This window comes from Equus quagga, chromosome 6, assembly GCF_021613505.1.
Source record: "Equus quagga isolate Etosha38 chromosome 6, UCLA_HA_Equagga_1.0, whole genome shotgun sequence".
Lineage (NCBI taxonomy): Eukaryota > Metazoa > Chordata > Mammalia > Perissodactyla > Equidae > Equus > Equus quagga.
The window spans coordinates 118,835,092-118,849,892 of record NC_060272.1 but is presented as its reverse complement, the minus strand read 5'-3'; the positions used below and the strand labels follow the sequence as shown (position 1 = coordinate 118,849,892).

Genomic DNA, 14,801 nt, shown 5'->3' with positions numbered 1-14,801 from the left:
TTTTGATGCTGCATAATCCAGATAGTGTGAGATAAATAACTCTTAGTTAACTACTGATTGATTGATTTCTTCTCAGGATACATAAAACCGCTTAGCATTATTCAGTGCTTAAAACAATCACTATCACAGTCATAGAACTTCAGAACTTACCACATTACTGCATGTTCTATATCGGATATTTCTTCCCTCACAGCTCCTAGGTCACAAAAAGAAAAAAGAAACTCATTACTACCTGTGAAAATTTCAAAATTTCAACCATTTTCTTATAAAAATATTGATTTCCTCTGAATACTAATATAAGAGCCTCTTTTCTTCTAAGTACGTTCTTAGAGGACTTACTATCTAATGCTAACTTGAGCATATCTAAAGAAGTTGTACACGTGGATTGATTTCTCCATGAGAGTTGTAACTAAGCATTTTGCTTCGAGTCATCAAAATAAGTACTTATAGTTAGTTTTTATTTAAGCAAATAAATATTAATGTAAAGTTTTCTGAAAAATATTAAATGAATCCTGTCTTCTTAATTACTTCTGGTATAAAAGATATTAAACTGAAAAAACTTAGATCTTAAATATAATAAAAAATTGGACTTAATATTCAACATGCTTTTAAAATTACACATCTAAGGATATGAAAAGTCATAATCTCAAAGAATTCTCTTTATTTCTAAAATGCATGCTCATCGTAGAGGCTTTAGAAAAGATTACCAAAAAGAAAAAAATCCCCCATCGTTGCCTCACTAAAGATAATCCCTATTATTTTGATTTATTGATTTCTTTCCAGTGTGGAAGAAGTCACATCCCTTATACAATTTTGTAACTTCTTTTTTCCACTTAAAATTTTTTGGAGATATTTCCACACACAATTAAATAACTTTAAAGACATTATTTTGAGAGCTACATAATATTCCATCAAATGACACAATTTATATAATCATTCTTCCATTACTTGTCATTTAAGTAATTTCCAATTTGGGGTTTGATAAATGATGGTGTGCTAAACCACATCCATGCATATGTTTTATCCAAGTTTCTATGTTTTTAGCAGAGATAAATTTCTAGAAGGGGAATTACGAGACTAAAAGGAATGAAATTTTATAAGGCTCTTGATAAATATTTTGCCAAATTACATTCCATAAAGGTTGTACCATTACATACTCCCACCAGCAATACATGGGAGTTTTCACTTTACTGAATTCTTATGAACAAAAACAATCAATTTTTGATTAAACATTCAATGATGACACTTAAAGCAAGAACAGCAGTACTCTGCTCTTTTCAAAATAAGTTGTACTTTTTGAAAACAAGTAAAAATACAATATGAAATTCTGAGAAAGTGATTATACTAATAACTGATAGTTATGGAATTCTGGGTACATTTCTAAGTTTGTTACATGTGTTAATTTATTTAATCCTCTTCTCAAGAATTCTGGGAGACAGAGTACTATCATTATACCTACTTTACAGATGAGAAAACCGGAGCTTAGGGAGGTTAATTAACTTGCCCAAATCACACAGCTATTTAGTAGAACTGAGATTTGAAACCAGGCTACCAGGCTTCAGAGCCTACACTCCCAACCACGATGCTTTACTTCCTAATTCATTTGTTTGTTCAACAAATGTCCATTAACTCCTATTATTGCTGGGCAATACATTTACTTCTGGGAATAGAAAAGAGAATGAATATGACTTGTTCTTCACTGTTAAGAAAATCACTCATATAATTCAGTGTAAGAAATGCTAAATACTGTTTGTATTAGGTCTTAATGTTATCAAAAACAAAATGTCATCTGAAAATAACAATTACACAATGACTATCTTAAAGAGATAAAAAGGTCCCAGGTTTAAACACTTGACTGTAACCAGATTGACATATTAATGTCCGTTAACAATAGAATGTGGCAAAGGCATTAGAAACACAGAAAAGAGGAGGTTGATAGAGACACATGGTTGTCAGAGACCAGCTCAGCAATCTCCCAGGTAAAGGGCCAATAGCCTTCAAGTTTTCCAGGTCCCATTGGCAACGCTGTTGTTACTGCCATATGGATGCCTCACACTAACCTAGCTGATGCCAATGAATTCTCTGCTCCTCTCAGGAATCTCCCTCATCATGATGCCATGTTGACCAATCAATTTGCCAAGAGTGACCTGTTTTTTCATGACTGCTAAGAGGCAGAGTGTGCTGGTAATGCTGACACGGTATTCTGGTCCGTGATAGACAGTTCTATTTTTCATTGTAAGTTAATAAACTGGCATTCTAGTTTGGAACATTAATCACATGTGAGTCCACCTCCAAGAGAAGGATCTGTTCTTGGTGTGATTGCTAAAAAGTATTAGGTTTCTGAGTCTTAAAAATGGGAGCTAGGTGCCATTGGTGGTAAATTTAGAAGGTAATGAATTCTACAACCCAAAGGCCTTTGGTAGCACACCATTAAGACATCAGTGTTGGCAGAACAAGATGTGTTTTTCAATTGGGAAATTCCAAGCACACATGTAACATAGTGTAGAAGTTAAGAGTATCCACTTTGAAACCAGAATCGTCTTTTGGAATCCTGGCTCTATTCCTCAGTTTTTATACCTCAGTTTTGTCATCTGTAAAATGGGATACTATGATTTATCTCCTCAAGTTATTATGAGGATTAACTGAGTTAATATTTGTGAAGCACTTCCAACAGTGTCTAGTACATATTAAGCATTATGTTGACATTTGAAAAATTAGTTAGATGTCTAATAGATGTAAAAATAGATATTGAAAGAGAGTTAAGGATAGGTGGAGAAACTATAGGCAAAGGCATAGATGTATGAAAAGATATGATGTGTGTGCAAATTTCCAAGCAGTGTTGTTTTGTTGGAGTTTTGGGTTTATGTGGGGAACTGCAGGAGATGAGATAAAAACCTTCTAATTTTGAACTTAGCAATAGGCAAAAGGGAACTACTGAAGGTTTTAAAACAGAGGAGATCCAAAGATGACTTCTTGCTTTAAAAAAGTGAACTCTTGGGGCTGGCCCCATGGCCGAGCAGCTAAGTTCGCGTGCTCCGCTGCAGGTGGCCCAGAGTTTCGTTGGTTCAAATCCTGGGCGTGGACATGGCACTGCTCATCAAAACCACACTGAGGCAGCGTCCCACATGCCACAACTAGAAGGACCCACAACGAAGAATATACAACTATGTACCGGGGGGCTTTGGGGAGAAAAAGGAAAAAATAAAATCTTAAAAAAAAAAAAAGTGAACTCTGGTGTAAGTCATTAAGACCTGAAAACTCTTTTCACTTCCCTTTATTTTCTTTTCCTAATCTTAACTCCCAGAAAGGAATAATGGAAACAAATCCAAATTAGGAGTTTGAAGATCTGGGTCATAGACTTTCTCTCCTCCCTGCGTACACCTCTTGTCCTCTCACGGTCTTGGCTTCCTCGTCTGTCAAATCGACACTGGAATGGCAGTGCTTAAACATCATCAGCCGGGATAACTTACAAAAGCTCCATTCGAATGTCAAGAGGTTATCATAGAGACATTGTTTACTAAACAAGACAAAACAAGCAGAAAAATGCCTGCTTCGATAATTTAAATGAGCCTCTTCCCAGATACTTTAAACTATAAATACCTACACGTGTTTTAAAAGCATCCTTGGGTAATTGGAGATGTAAGCATAAAATGTAAAAGACTGATTTAAATGCTTCTTATTTAGCAAAAACAAAGAACAAGGAAAGAGAAACACTTACCGCAATTTCCAAAAAATATACTGTAGTTTTCTAACACCTAATAGTGATTTACGAATAGTTTAATTCTGTCCTGAATTAAGTTTTCCCTTTACTATATTGTAATACTTATTCAGTGAGAGTTTATTTATTTGACTTACTTAATTGACTGAAATATGATATTAAAGTGTAATGCTTGGGTTTGGAAAGGTCCTCATTATTGAAAGATGTTATCAAATTATGGATAGTAATAGTCATACTAGCCTCTCCTATATATTTGAGTGTTTGCTATAGGTATCTGGCTCAGTGTTAGGTTTTTGTTTTTTTGCTGAGGAAGATTGGCCCTGTGCTAACATCTGTTGTCAGTCTTTCTCTTTTTTCTTTTTTATGTGAGCTGCCACCACAGCATGGCTGCTAACAGAAGAGTGGTATAGGTCCAGGCCTGGGTCTTAAGCCAGGCCGCTGAAGTGAAGCACTCTGAACTTAACCACTAGGCCACTGGGTCTGGCCCAGTGTTAGGCATTTTGTGTACACTATTGCTAATCTGTCAACAACTCTGCAAGGCTTTATTTATTCCCTTTTCATAGATAAGAAAACTGAGGCTGAGAAAGATTAGGAGGCTTAAAGCCATATACACAGAAAAAAGAGAACCAGGGATTGAAAGCTGGGTTTGTCTAACTCCAAAGCATACAAAACAACATTACAAAAGAAGGAACAAGATGTGTAGAATACTAACACTTGATTAAATCTGGGAAGCTGAGCACGTAGTTGGCCTGGGGGTTAACTACACCTTATTATCACTACATCAATATATCAGTCATTTCTCAATTCTGGTAAATGCACTTCCAGTAAGTAAAGGACAGCCAGACACACATCGTGCATTTGCAACATCTCCAAGAGAACCACGCTTGTCAGTAAAATGTGATGCGAAACAACTTCAGTGCAGAGAAGCTTATATTTTTTAAAAGTTCAAATGTATTAAACCTAAATAGAAATTTTATTTAAGTAACGAAGGGACTATTCCACTGCACGGATTTTAATTCTGGCCAAGTGTGAAATTCTTCATCCAAGCATTCATCTGGGCACAAAAGCCTCATTCGAGAAGTAAGCAGTAAAAAATATTTTCTTCTTCTTTTTAAAAACAGTGTGTTAATATAAAACAGCTGAATGATGTCCTTCACATTTAAACAAGACAAAATTCACCTCTAGGAGTGAAAAAAACATTAGAACTTTCAGTCCAAAATGGTTTCCGAGGAGAGTTATAGACCACTGATAACACTAAATGCATCCTCTCTCTCAATGTCTACTATCAAACAGTTACAGGACTGTGTTTACTAAGCTAAGTACTGTGCCAATTAAGCACTCAGAAACTGGTTCAAGTATGAAAGAACAAAATATAAATAAAAATATACTCCAAACCAAATTTGTACAAAAAGTTTCTCATTTATTTTGCTTAGCACTTTACTCCTAGCCGGTCACTTATTAATTTTGACTTAATCCCTTCTCTCAAAAATGGAAATCAGCTCAATCAAAAGCTATTATTGGTGAATTATTCAGACTTTAATTCACTTATAATGAGATCAGTAAAGGCTCGAGGCTTACTCTTTTGGTCTCTCATTAACACATAACAAGCCATCCAAACTCTTCCAATCCTTCAAATCCTGATATTATCTTTGTTTCAATCATCATAATTTAGCAACCTTAGACAAGATGAATTGCTGTGGAAAATTAAAAGCTCTTTTTCCAGACTTTAGCAATTTCCTGGCTTTTTTCCCCCTCTGCTTATATAAGTTAAGTCTTTAAAAGAGGAAGCCAGATTCAATTTATCTCTTATTAGGAATAAAAAAAAAATCTGGTAAAATACATCAATTTTTACCTTAAAATTCTTATCATTTCATCTCTAAGCAAACGGATGCTTCTGGTGACATAACCAGACTCATCACTGGTGTCAGTGAACAGCTTCAAGAAATCTGTTAACTGTGTATTGAAAACTCCAGAGTTCTTAGGGACAACTGTACTTCTGTTAGGCTCACGAAGTTTTGCCTTTGCTTTGCAAAAAGCCAAGAGTGCTGCTTAGTAAGAATAGGTTATCGTATTTCTCTCAATATCTCCTAGGACAGTCCATCTGCTTATGCCTTTCTCTTCCTTAGTCATCCAAAAGGAAACTACGAGCTCTTTACAAGAGAACAGACATAAAACCATGCCAGCAATCCAAGCCAGAAGGACCCTAGTCCTTTAGACTGTGGGTCCTAAAATGACATGGATTAGAGAAGACAAGCAGATTTATAGCCAGAGCCAGCATTTCATGTAGCATTGGAGCTCTGTTTTCCTCCCTCACTTCAAGTGAGCGTTTCAGTACTCATGGAGGTTCACAGCAAGAGGGCGTCCCCAAGGAGCCGGTGAAAACACTTCTACATTTCTGGGGCTTTTTACAAAGACTGCAAGAGGAATAACAAATTCTGAGAACACCTGAGAGAACCAAGTGCAAATGCACTGTTGGGCTGTTTTTCAGTTTCCGCAGATACTTTATTGTGAGAGGTTCTTTCAGGAAACAACACTTGATACCAATCAACTTAACCAGTCAAAAGGAAGCTATATGAACCTCTGGACCCTGGGTAAATCTATCCTCAGATGCTCACTGTCCTCATCTATGGGTCAAACTGGATGCTGAAAACCTAGGGGCTAGTACTGGAGTCCGAGTATAACAGTTGGTTAGTGATGGTCTTGCCTTGCGTCGGGGAGAAAGAGGAGTTAGATGACATGCCAGTCCTGTGGGTTTCCTAAGTAAGTCCCATTTTCTCATCCTTCCCTTAGTGCTCTCTGTGTCACTCTTATGCTTAAAAAGGTCATTCTTTCCGCTCTGCATTATATTCCATGTTTAAAATAGTTATTATTTAACCCTAACTTAGGGTGTCTTTCATGAGAATCAAAATGAACCTTGCTCATGTGGAAACTTGGTGTGGCATTTGGTCACAATAAGAGGAGTCAATGCAGCACTGACCCTTCTTCAAAAAGTATGTACATAATAACAGAGAGTAGAATGGGGTTACCAGGAGCTAGCAGGTGGAGAAATGGGGATATGTTGTTTAAGAGTACACACTTGCAACTAATAGATAAATAAGTCCTGGGGATTGAATGCACAGCCTAGTGATTATAGACAACAAGACTGTATCATAAACTTCAAAGTTGCTAAGAGACTAGATCTTAATTGTTCCCACCACAAAAAAGAAATTATTACATGACATAATAGAGGTGTTAGGTTGCTACAGTGGTAATCATATTGCAATATATAAATGTATCACATCGACATGTTGTACACCTTAGACCTACACAAAGTTATACGCCAATTATATCTCTATTAAAAAAAGTATCTAGAGACAACCATACTTATATTGTATCTTCATTATATAATGTATCTCTAAATAATTAGGAATGTTCTAGTATGCATCCCTAGTGAATACTTTATTAATATTAATAGATTTGAATTATTCTTAATTAATATATTTTAATTAATAACAATCAATCAATAATTGAATTATTTTTAACAAACAAAATTATTTTAACAAACAAAAGTGAGTGTATATTTACTCTGGACAATGACTTTGAGTCCCCTCTGCCCTGCTCTTGTCCCCATCCCCAACACCACGTGCTCCCGGACAACCATCTATGTCAAATAATAATTTGCTCACAAGATTCTCCACAACAAATAATGTTTAATCTGATAACACTTGCTTATAAAAAATTGATCTTTAACACTAAAATGAGACTTTGACTTTCCTTGTGGCTAAACTTCACAGTTTTTCCCCATTTGAAGTTAAATCTCCATTATTAGACAAAGCCACCAAAACACCAGGAATAGTCTATCCCTAACACACAACCACCAGGGGAAAAGTATCTTTGAAACAAGGAGGACACAGAGGTCTTTGGTGCTGTGGGACTTCCAAATGCACACATAAAAAACCTCTCTCCCCTTACGCCTTTAGCTGACAGCTCCCCGAATCCCATGCAGGACGCGGATTTGTTTTCCACTGCCTCTTCTGCACGTGATGTATCACGTGGCTCAGACAGATTAGTGCTAAGGGAGAGACTTATTTTTTTTCTGGGTAGATAGATATACAAGCCAAACTATTATGACAACTTGACAAATGTAGCTTTTGAAAATGCTTTCTGTTGTAATAATACAACAAACAACACAGAGGCACAGTGCCAGGCGTCATCCATCAGTAGGTGAGCTGGCTGGGAACAGACACAGCCCTGATGTCACACTAGCTCTTCTCAATTTGCCAGAGGTTCTAATGTGGCCTGAGCAGCCAAAAGAAGAGTTGGCCTTAAAGCTGTATTTTGAAAGCAATTTAAAACAGAATAGGGGGTAGTGGAGGCTCATGTTGGAAAACGGTGCTGTAAATTGAGGCCTTGACTTAAAAGTGTTTCTTTGGCATTGGTAACATATTTTCGTAACCTTAGTTTTATAATTCAACACTTCTGCTCTATACTGATCTCTCATTACAAAAACGTTCTGAATGCTATGCCAGCTTGGAGACCCTGATTTATGTATACAGAGAGAGTTACTAAAACTTAATGTGGAGACCAAATTCAATATAAATGGGAATGATGTCGGTTTAGGGCAAACATTCTAAGATGACATCCCTCTGGTTGTTTGATCTTCTCTCTACCACAGGGAACTAAGGAAAGCATCTCTGTGCTCTTACAGATTCTTGAGGGCAGCTCAGAGGCTTCAGAGCTGTTAATTTAAAATTTAGACCCACGTGAGGATATTACAGACTGAATTTTGGAGTTTGTCCTGTGAGTTTCAAATTGGTTTATTTGCTATCATGAGTGTTTGGTATGTTCTAAATTACAACTAGAAAAATCACTGCCAATTTTTTTTTTCCTCTAAACAAGTATGATTTTACATATCTCTGCCTGTTCTTCAAAGACAGACATGCTATAACAAAGCATCGAGTTCTCACAAATATCGGCTGGGGTTATGAAAACGAGGCGTATACTCATGTAATCAAAAAAGATAAAAGCAAGAACAATGACATTGCAAACCCTAAGGATCATATGCAGCTTTTAATGAAGCCAGAAACTGCTCCAAGCACATTGCTCAAATAGTCTAACGAGACAATGTACAATAAGCAGTGGGAAAGTGGAAATGAGCCCCGTATAGGGTTTTCTGGTTAACAAGATTTTGAATAATGCTTTCTCATTTACAGTCACCTAACACGTTTATTGAGCAGCCAATCTGAAGCAATAGTAAGCAAGGCATTGTGAAAGGCACAAAAACAATGACATTCCTGACCCTTATAAAGTTATAATTTAGTTGGAAAAAAATCCACATCGGTCCAAATGAATCACACAACAGTGTAATGCATAGTCAGCAACTGATGGGCATGGGCTGGATACTAAGTACAGAAGGAATTAGACAAAGCCATAGGTTATGAGAGGGAAGTAACTTAGGAAGGATCGCTCAGGTGGGAGGTCCTATGTGGGTCATATGAGCCCCAAGAGTGTGATGGGAAAAAAGGGAACTCAAGAAACAGCCCTCCCTCCCTACTCCTGCTTCCCAAAGCACTACAGTGGGTCCCTGGCCCTCATATTCTACTCAGTAAATTCACCCAACATTGACTAGGTCCCTACTGTGCACAAGGCAGGAAGATATCAAGAAAAGCAAGATAAAACCTTTGCCCACAGCTGACAGTATAGTGGGGGACAGTGTCACACAAATAACCATAACACAAGCCAGACTATGTATGTAAAGGTAACTCCAAGTGGTGAGAACAAAATGCCTTATGAATACAGCAAAGTGAGACTAAGGGCCACTGCTGGAAGAGGTACCTTTAAATAACATTTAGGATTTTGATAGGTGGGCATGGCGTGGAGAGGCATTGCGGGTAGAAGGCTCATCAGGAGAAGAGGCAGAGAGACGGCAAGAGGCCAGCATTTTAAAGGACTAGGACACAGTCCTGTAGCTGCACAGGAATCTTTTCACTTTTAAAAATCATATATTTTTTTCTTTATTTGGTTTTCTGCCCTGCAGTGTATTTTATCTGAGTCCCAGTGCCTAGCAAAATGCCTAGTGTACTGTTAGGAATCCACAAGTATTTCTTCAGAAAAGAAAAGAAGGAAAGAAGGAAGGAAGGGAGGGAGGGAGGGAGGGAGGAGGAATGGAGGGTGGGAGGGTGAAAGGAAGAGAGAAGGAGCAGAACAGAAGGAAATGCTATAAGGAAGATTTCAGGTGGTAATGAATTTTTGGTCCAATATTTGCTCTAATTTTTGAGCCCTGAAACATGCTTAAAATCTTTCTATAATAAACCAAAGATGAAAAGTTTAAAACGAAACTAAATAGCTACCAAAGGAAAGAAACTTTGGTTCTTTTTTACGGACATGTTTATTTTCACATATTTACTCTAAGGTGTATTTGTCACTACAATGCTTCTACTCCCTCTGAAAGGTGGTGCGCAGTGGGCGTCCGAGGGATTGCTGCCTTTGGCTTCAGATCCACGAGCAGGAAGGACATGCCCTTTGTAATACATACACACATGCTATAAGGTTTGCAAATGATCTTACATCTGCTCAGTAGCCAAAAGAGGCAAAGAATGAGAATAAAAACAAATGTGTTTTAGCAACATCAAGTCCAACTTTTCCATCTTCCCCATGAGGAAAATGTATATTATGAAACTCTAGGACTCTCACAACCTCACCCGGTACAACCCTGGAGTGGGGAATTTATGAATTATTTTGGCTAGAGACAAAAGTCCTTCAATTCTTCCATATCACCCAGATGTCTGTTGCAAAATGGGGGCCTGGAGAAAAACGTTTTTCTTTAAAATCGTTCCTAGTAAGAGCAGCTTTTGCTCCTCTTCCTACGTAGCAGCAAAAATGGGTTTTGACTGCATATGTGGAGGAGAAAGGCTCTCCTTCTCAGGGTTACACATTCCATTTTAGAGTTGAAGGGCACCTTAGACATTTGTTCAAAATAAATATTTATTGACACTTATTCTGTTCCAGGAACTGCCCATCTGACATCACAGTTGAGCAAACCAAACCCTAGAAACTGAAAACCCACGCCAACGTCACACAGGTAGAAAATAGCGGGACCAAGATTCAAAATTAGTAGTTGGATAAAAAATAACAGGGATAATCCACAAAACAGGAAAAGGTTCTCTCAGAGGCAATGAAACACACTGTTATGAGAGCCGGGTTCCCAAGCCTGTGACTCTCTCCCACTAGGAAAGGCTCTCTGTCTTGACCAGTGAGTCTGACCCCAAAGGCCGGAGGTAGGGACTGGCTGTGCAGCTATTTGAGGCTGGTGTATGTAGTTATGGGCTTTGGCTGATGATCACATATAACTATGATTCTACACTTAACACTTTCTGACTCCAGGTAAAGCATCCATCCCCTAATGTATGCAATTCTGGTACCATCTTTTTTTGCTCTTAATGTCTGATGTCCATTTAATTTCAATCAATCTCTCTCTTCCTCGCCCCTCCTTCCCTCTCTCCTCCTCCCCCTCCACCCCACCCCCCCCCAACAGTGGTTGAAACTAAGCAAAACAGCTAGGATTAAACTCTCCTTTTTCTGTAGTACAAATGGCGCCCAAACAGAGGAAATAACAAACTTCAAGTACTGTTAAGAAGCCTTTCTTTTTTTTAGGGGGAAAGGGGTAATGATAGATGCTGAGTTGAAGGTGGAAGTTAAACTCCACTCTATGGATAAGAAATGTGATGAATTTGAGAGGAGGTGGATCCCAGAGAATTTGCATAAAAGACCCCAGTCCCTGGACATTAATTTAGTTGTTCTCTAACAACCTGGAGGCTTAAAGGGTCATACTTACAGGCTTAATAATGGAATGCTAGGAAATTTCAGAGATCACTTGGGCCATTTGCCATTTTGGGCAAGGCTGATCTTGACTAATTCTAGATGACTGCCTAACTACTAAGAGGAGTTATTCCCCCGGATGGCAGAAGTGCAGGGCCAACCATCACTTTTATGTTCTGACATGCTGGTGCCCACGACTTGCCCATGCTGCAGATTGGGTCATTTCATAGAAACTTGAGTGAGGAATTTAAACGTGAAGAAATCTGTTTATCAGAAAATTCCTTCTTTTCTTCATTATCCTGACCTCTAAATTCCCAGAGAGCTGTAGATAAAGCTCATCATTTCATCATTTTCATGTGTACCAGCTCTAATGCTGGATATACATTAAAATCACTTGGAGAGCTCTTAAAGACTTATTGATGTCAAGGCCCCACCCCTAGAGATTCTAATTGAACTGGTTTTCAGTGGGGCCCAGATATTTGTACTGTTTTTTAAAGCTTTCCGAGTGATTCTAAAGTACAGCTAGGGTTACGAACCACTGCTACAGATGTATTGCCATTTACAGAACTGGAAATTCTCAAAATACCTTGCAACTATAGTCAGTAGAAACTCAGTATAATCAGTAGAAACACTAATTTGGTAGATTCCCAAAAGCATCAGCTTGACCCTGGGGCTTTTTATCCTTAGTTATACCTAGCAACTTAACTAATACATAGTAGACATTCAATCAATATTTGTTAAATAAATGGATGAAAATCAAGGAGATTCACTCTTGGAAGGTTATATGTTTTGAAGAATTTATCCGTTTTTCCCAAGTTATCCAACAGAGTGAAAAGGCAACCTATGTGATAGGAGAAGATATTTACAAACCACATCTCTGATAAGGGGTTAATATCCAAAATATATAAGAAACTCCTATGACTCAATTGTAAAAAACCAAATAATCCAATCAAAAATGGGCAAAGGACCTGAACAAACATTTCTCAAAAGAAGACATAAACAGTCAACAGGTACATGAAAAGGTGTTCAGCATCACTAATCATCAAGGAAATGCAAATCAAAACCACAATGAGATATTGGGTCATAACTGTTAGAATGGCCATTATCAAAAAGACAAAAGATAACAAGTGTTGGTGAGGATGTAGAGAAAAAGGAACCCTCATACTCTGTTGGTGGGAATGTAAATTGGTAAAGCCATTATGGGAAACATTATGGAGGTCCTTCAAAAAATTAAAAATAACTACTACATGAACCAGGAACCTACTTCTGGGTATATATATCCAAAGGAAATGAAATCTGGATCTCGAAGAGATATCTGCACCCATGTTCACTGCAATATTATTCAGAATAACAAAGACATGGAAACGACCTAAATATCTGTTGACAGATGAATGGGATAAAGAAAACGTAGCATATATATACAATGGAGTATTATCTAGTCTTAACAAAGAAGGATATTTGCCATTTGTGACAACATAGAAGAACCTGGAGGGCATTATGCTAAGTGAAATAAACCAGAAACAGAAAGACAAATACTGCATGATGTCACGTATAAGTGGAATCTAAAACAGTCAAACTCGTAAAAGCAGAGAGTACAATGGTGGTTTGCCATGGGTGGAGGGGAAGGGGAAATGCAGAGATGTTGGTCAAAGGGTGCAAAGTTTTAGTTATGCAAGATGAATGAATTCTGGAGATCTAATGTACAGCACAGTGACAATGGTTAATAACGCAGTATTGTATACCTGAAATTTGCTAAGGATGGATTTTAAATTAAATCTGCTCAAAACACACACACACACATACACACAAAGTAACTATGTAGAGGTGATGGATAAGTTATTTAGCTTAATTGTGGTGATCTTTTCACAATGTATACATATATCAAGATATCAAGTTGTACACCTTAAATATATACAATTTTTCCACGTCAAAGACATCTCAAGAAAGTAGTTTAAAAAAAAGAAAATTGGGGAGAAATAAAAACTTCAGAAGAGCTATTGAACTAACCAAATAAGGAATTTTTAAATAAACAGAAAAAGACAGCCAAGAGTTACAGATTCCTAGTATGACTAGTAAAGGTTATGGACACCAAACACATTTCCAACCATCTTTTATTCCAACAAACAGGTTTATGGGATAAACCAGGCCAATAAATTGGTCCCAAACGTTCAGTCATTGGCCTTGGTGCGTTCTTGTTCTGAAAGGAGATCAGATCTTGGAACAAAACATCCCTTTAAGATATATGATCTGGAATATTAGAAGTCCTGGTAATACATTTAGACTAGGCTTTGACCCAAAAAGTGAAAGGAAGGCAACACAAACTCTTAAACCTATGTCCTAAAATGTGAAATCTCCTCTAACACAACAAAAGACCACCTCATATAAATGACATGAGTCGTCAGACCCATGCCAAACTTGTATATCTTTCTTTTAAACAAAAACTCTAACATTTCCAAGGAAAACAAGGCTGATAACATACAACACTAGATGAAGAGTAACAGATAGATCTTGCTGTGGGGCTCACTTGAGCTGAAAGGTCTAAAACCTCTTACAAGTCTTGTGAATCTTAAGATGAGATGACTTTAATAGAAAAAAAAATTTGTTTAAGAAGCCAAATATTAGCATTAAAATTTTTCTTTTGGTATTTATTGTTATATGGTATAGAAATTAGTTGCTCACTAAAGCTTTTATCAGTGTAAGTATCAATATTTTTATGGGAGAAAAATTGTGTTCACAATTAAAAAGTCAGAGGAGTTAGGGCCAGCCCTGGTGGCCTAGTGGTTAACTTCGATGCACTCTGTTTCAGCAGCCCAGGCTCCGTTCCTGGGTATGGATCTATACCACTCCTTTGTTAGTAGCCATGCTGTGGCAGTGGCTCACATACAAAAGAGGAAGATTGGCAGTGGATATTAGCTCAGGCCAGATCTTCCTCAGGGAAAAAGAAAAAATCTGAGGAGTTAGCTTACTTTCCCTTAGCACAACTATCATGAAATTATAAGTTTGAATGATCTTCCCCATTCCTATGAGATAAGACTCCTTGGGGCTATTTACTTTAGTTTTGCTGTGTTTATATTGACAACATTCTGGCAGCCACATCCATTTGGAATAATATCATAATCTTACCTTTTTTAGGCACCTCCACAATGTGATGATTTTATCTCTTGCTCATCTAACAATTTTATTCAGCTCCAAAAAATTTTATGCTACTCAAAAATTCCATTCAAAATCTATTAACTTTAAAAAAATGCTTTCTTCCTTTATAAGTGAGTCATGTTTTGCTATTTGG

General features: G+C 37.4%; 1 protein-coding gene across 3 annotated transcripts in view; it reads right to left on the bottom strand.

Annotated features, from left to right (window-relative positions):
- ADAMTSL1 (ADAMTS like 1) overlaps positions 1 to 14,801 on the bottom strand; it is a 362,288-nt gene that overhangs the window by 316,227 nt on the left and 31,260 nt on the right. For all 3 annotated transcript variants that reach the window (XR_006889167.1, XR_006889168.1, XM_046664981.1), the window contains exon 3: positions 151 to 196. Coding sequence is in view for 1 of the 3 variants with exons in the window: in XM_046664981.1 (XP_046520937.1) it covers positions 151 to 196 (46 nt within the window). In the remaining 2 variants the exon portion in view is untranslated. The remainder of the gene's footprint in view (positions 1 to 150; positions 197 to 14,801) is intronic.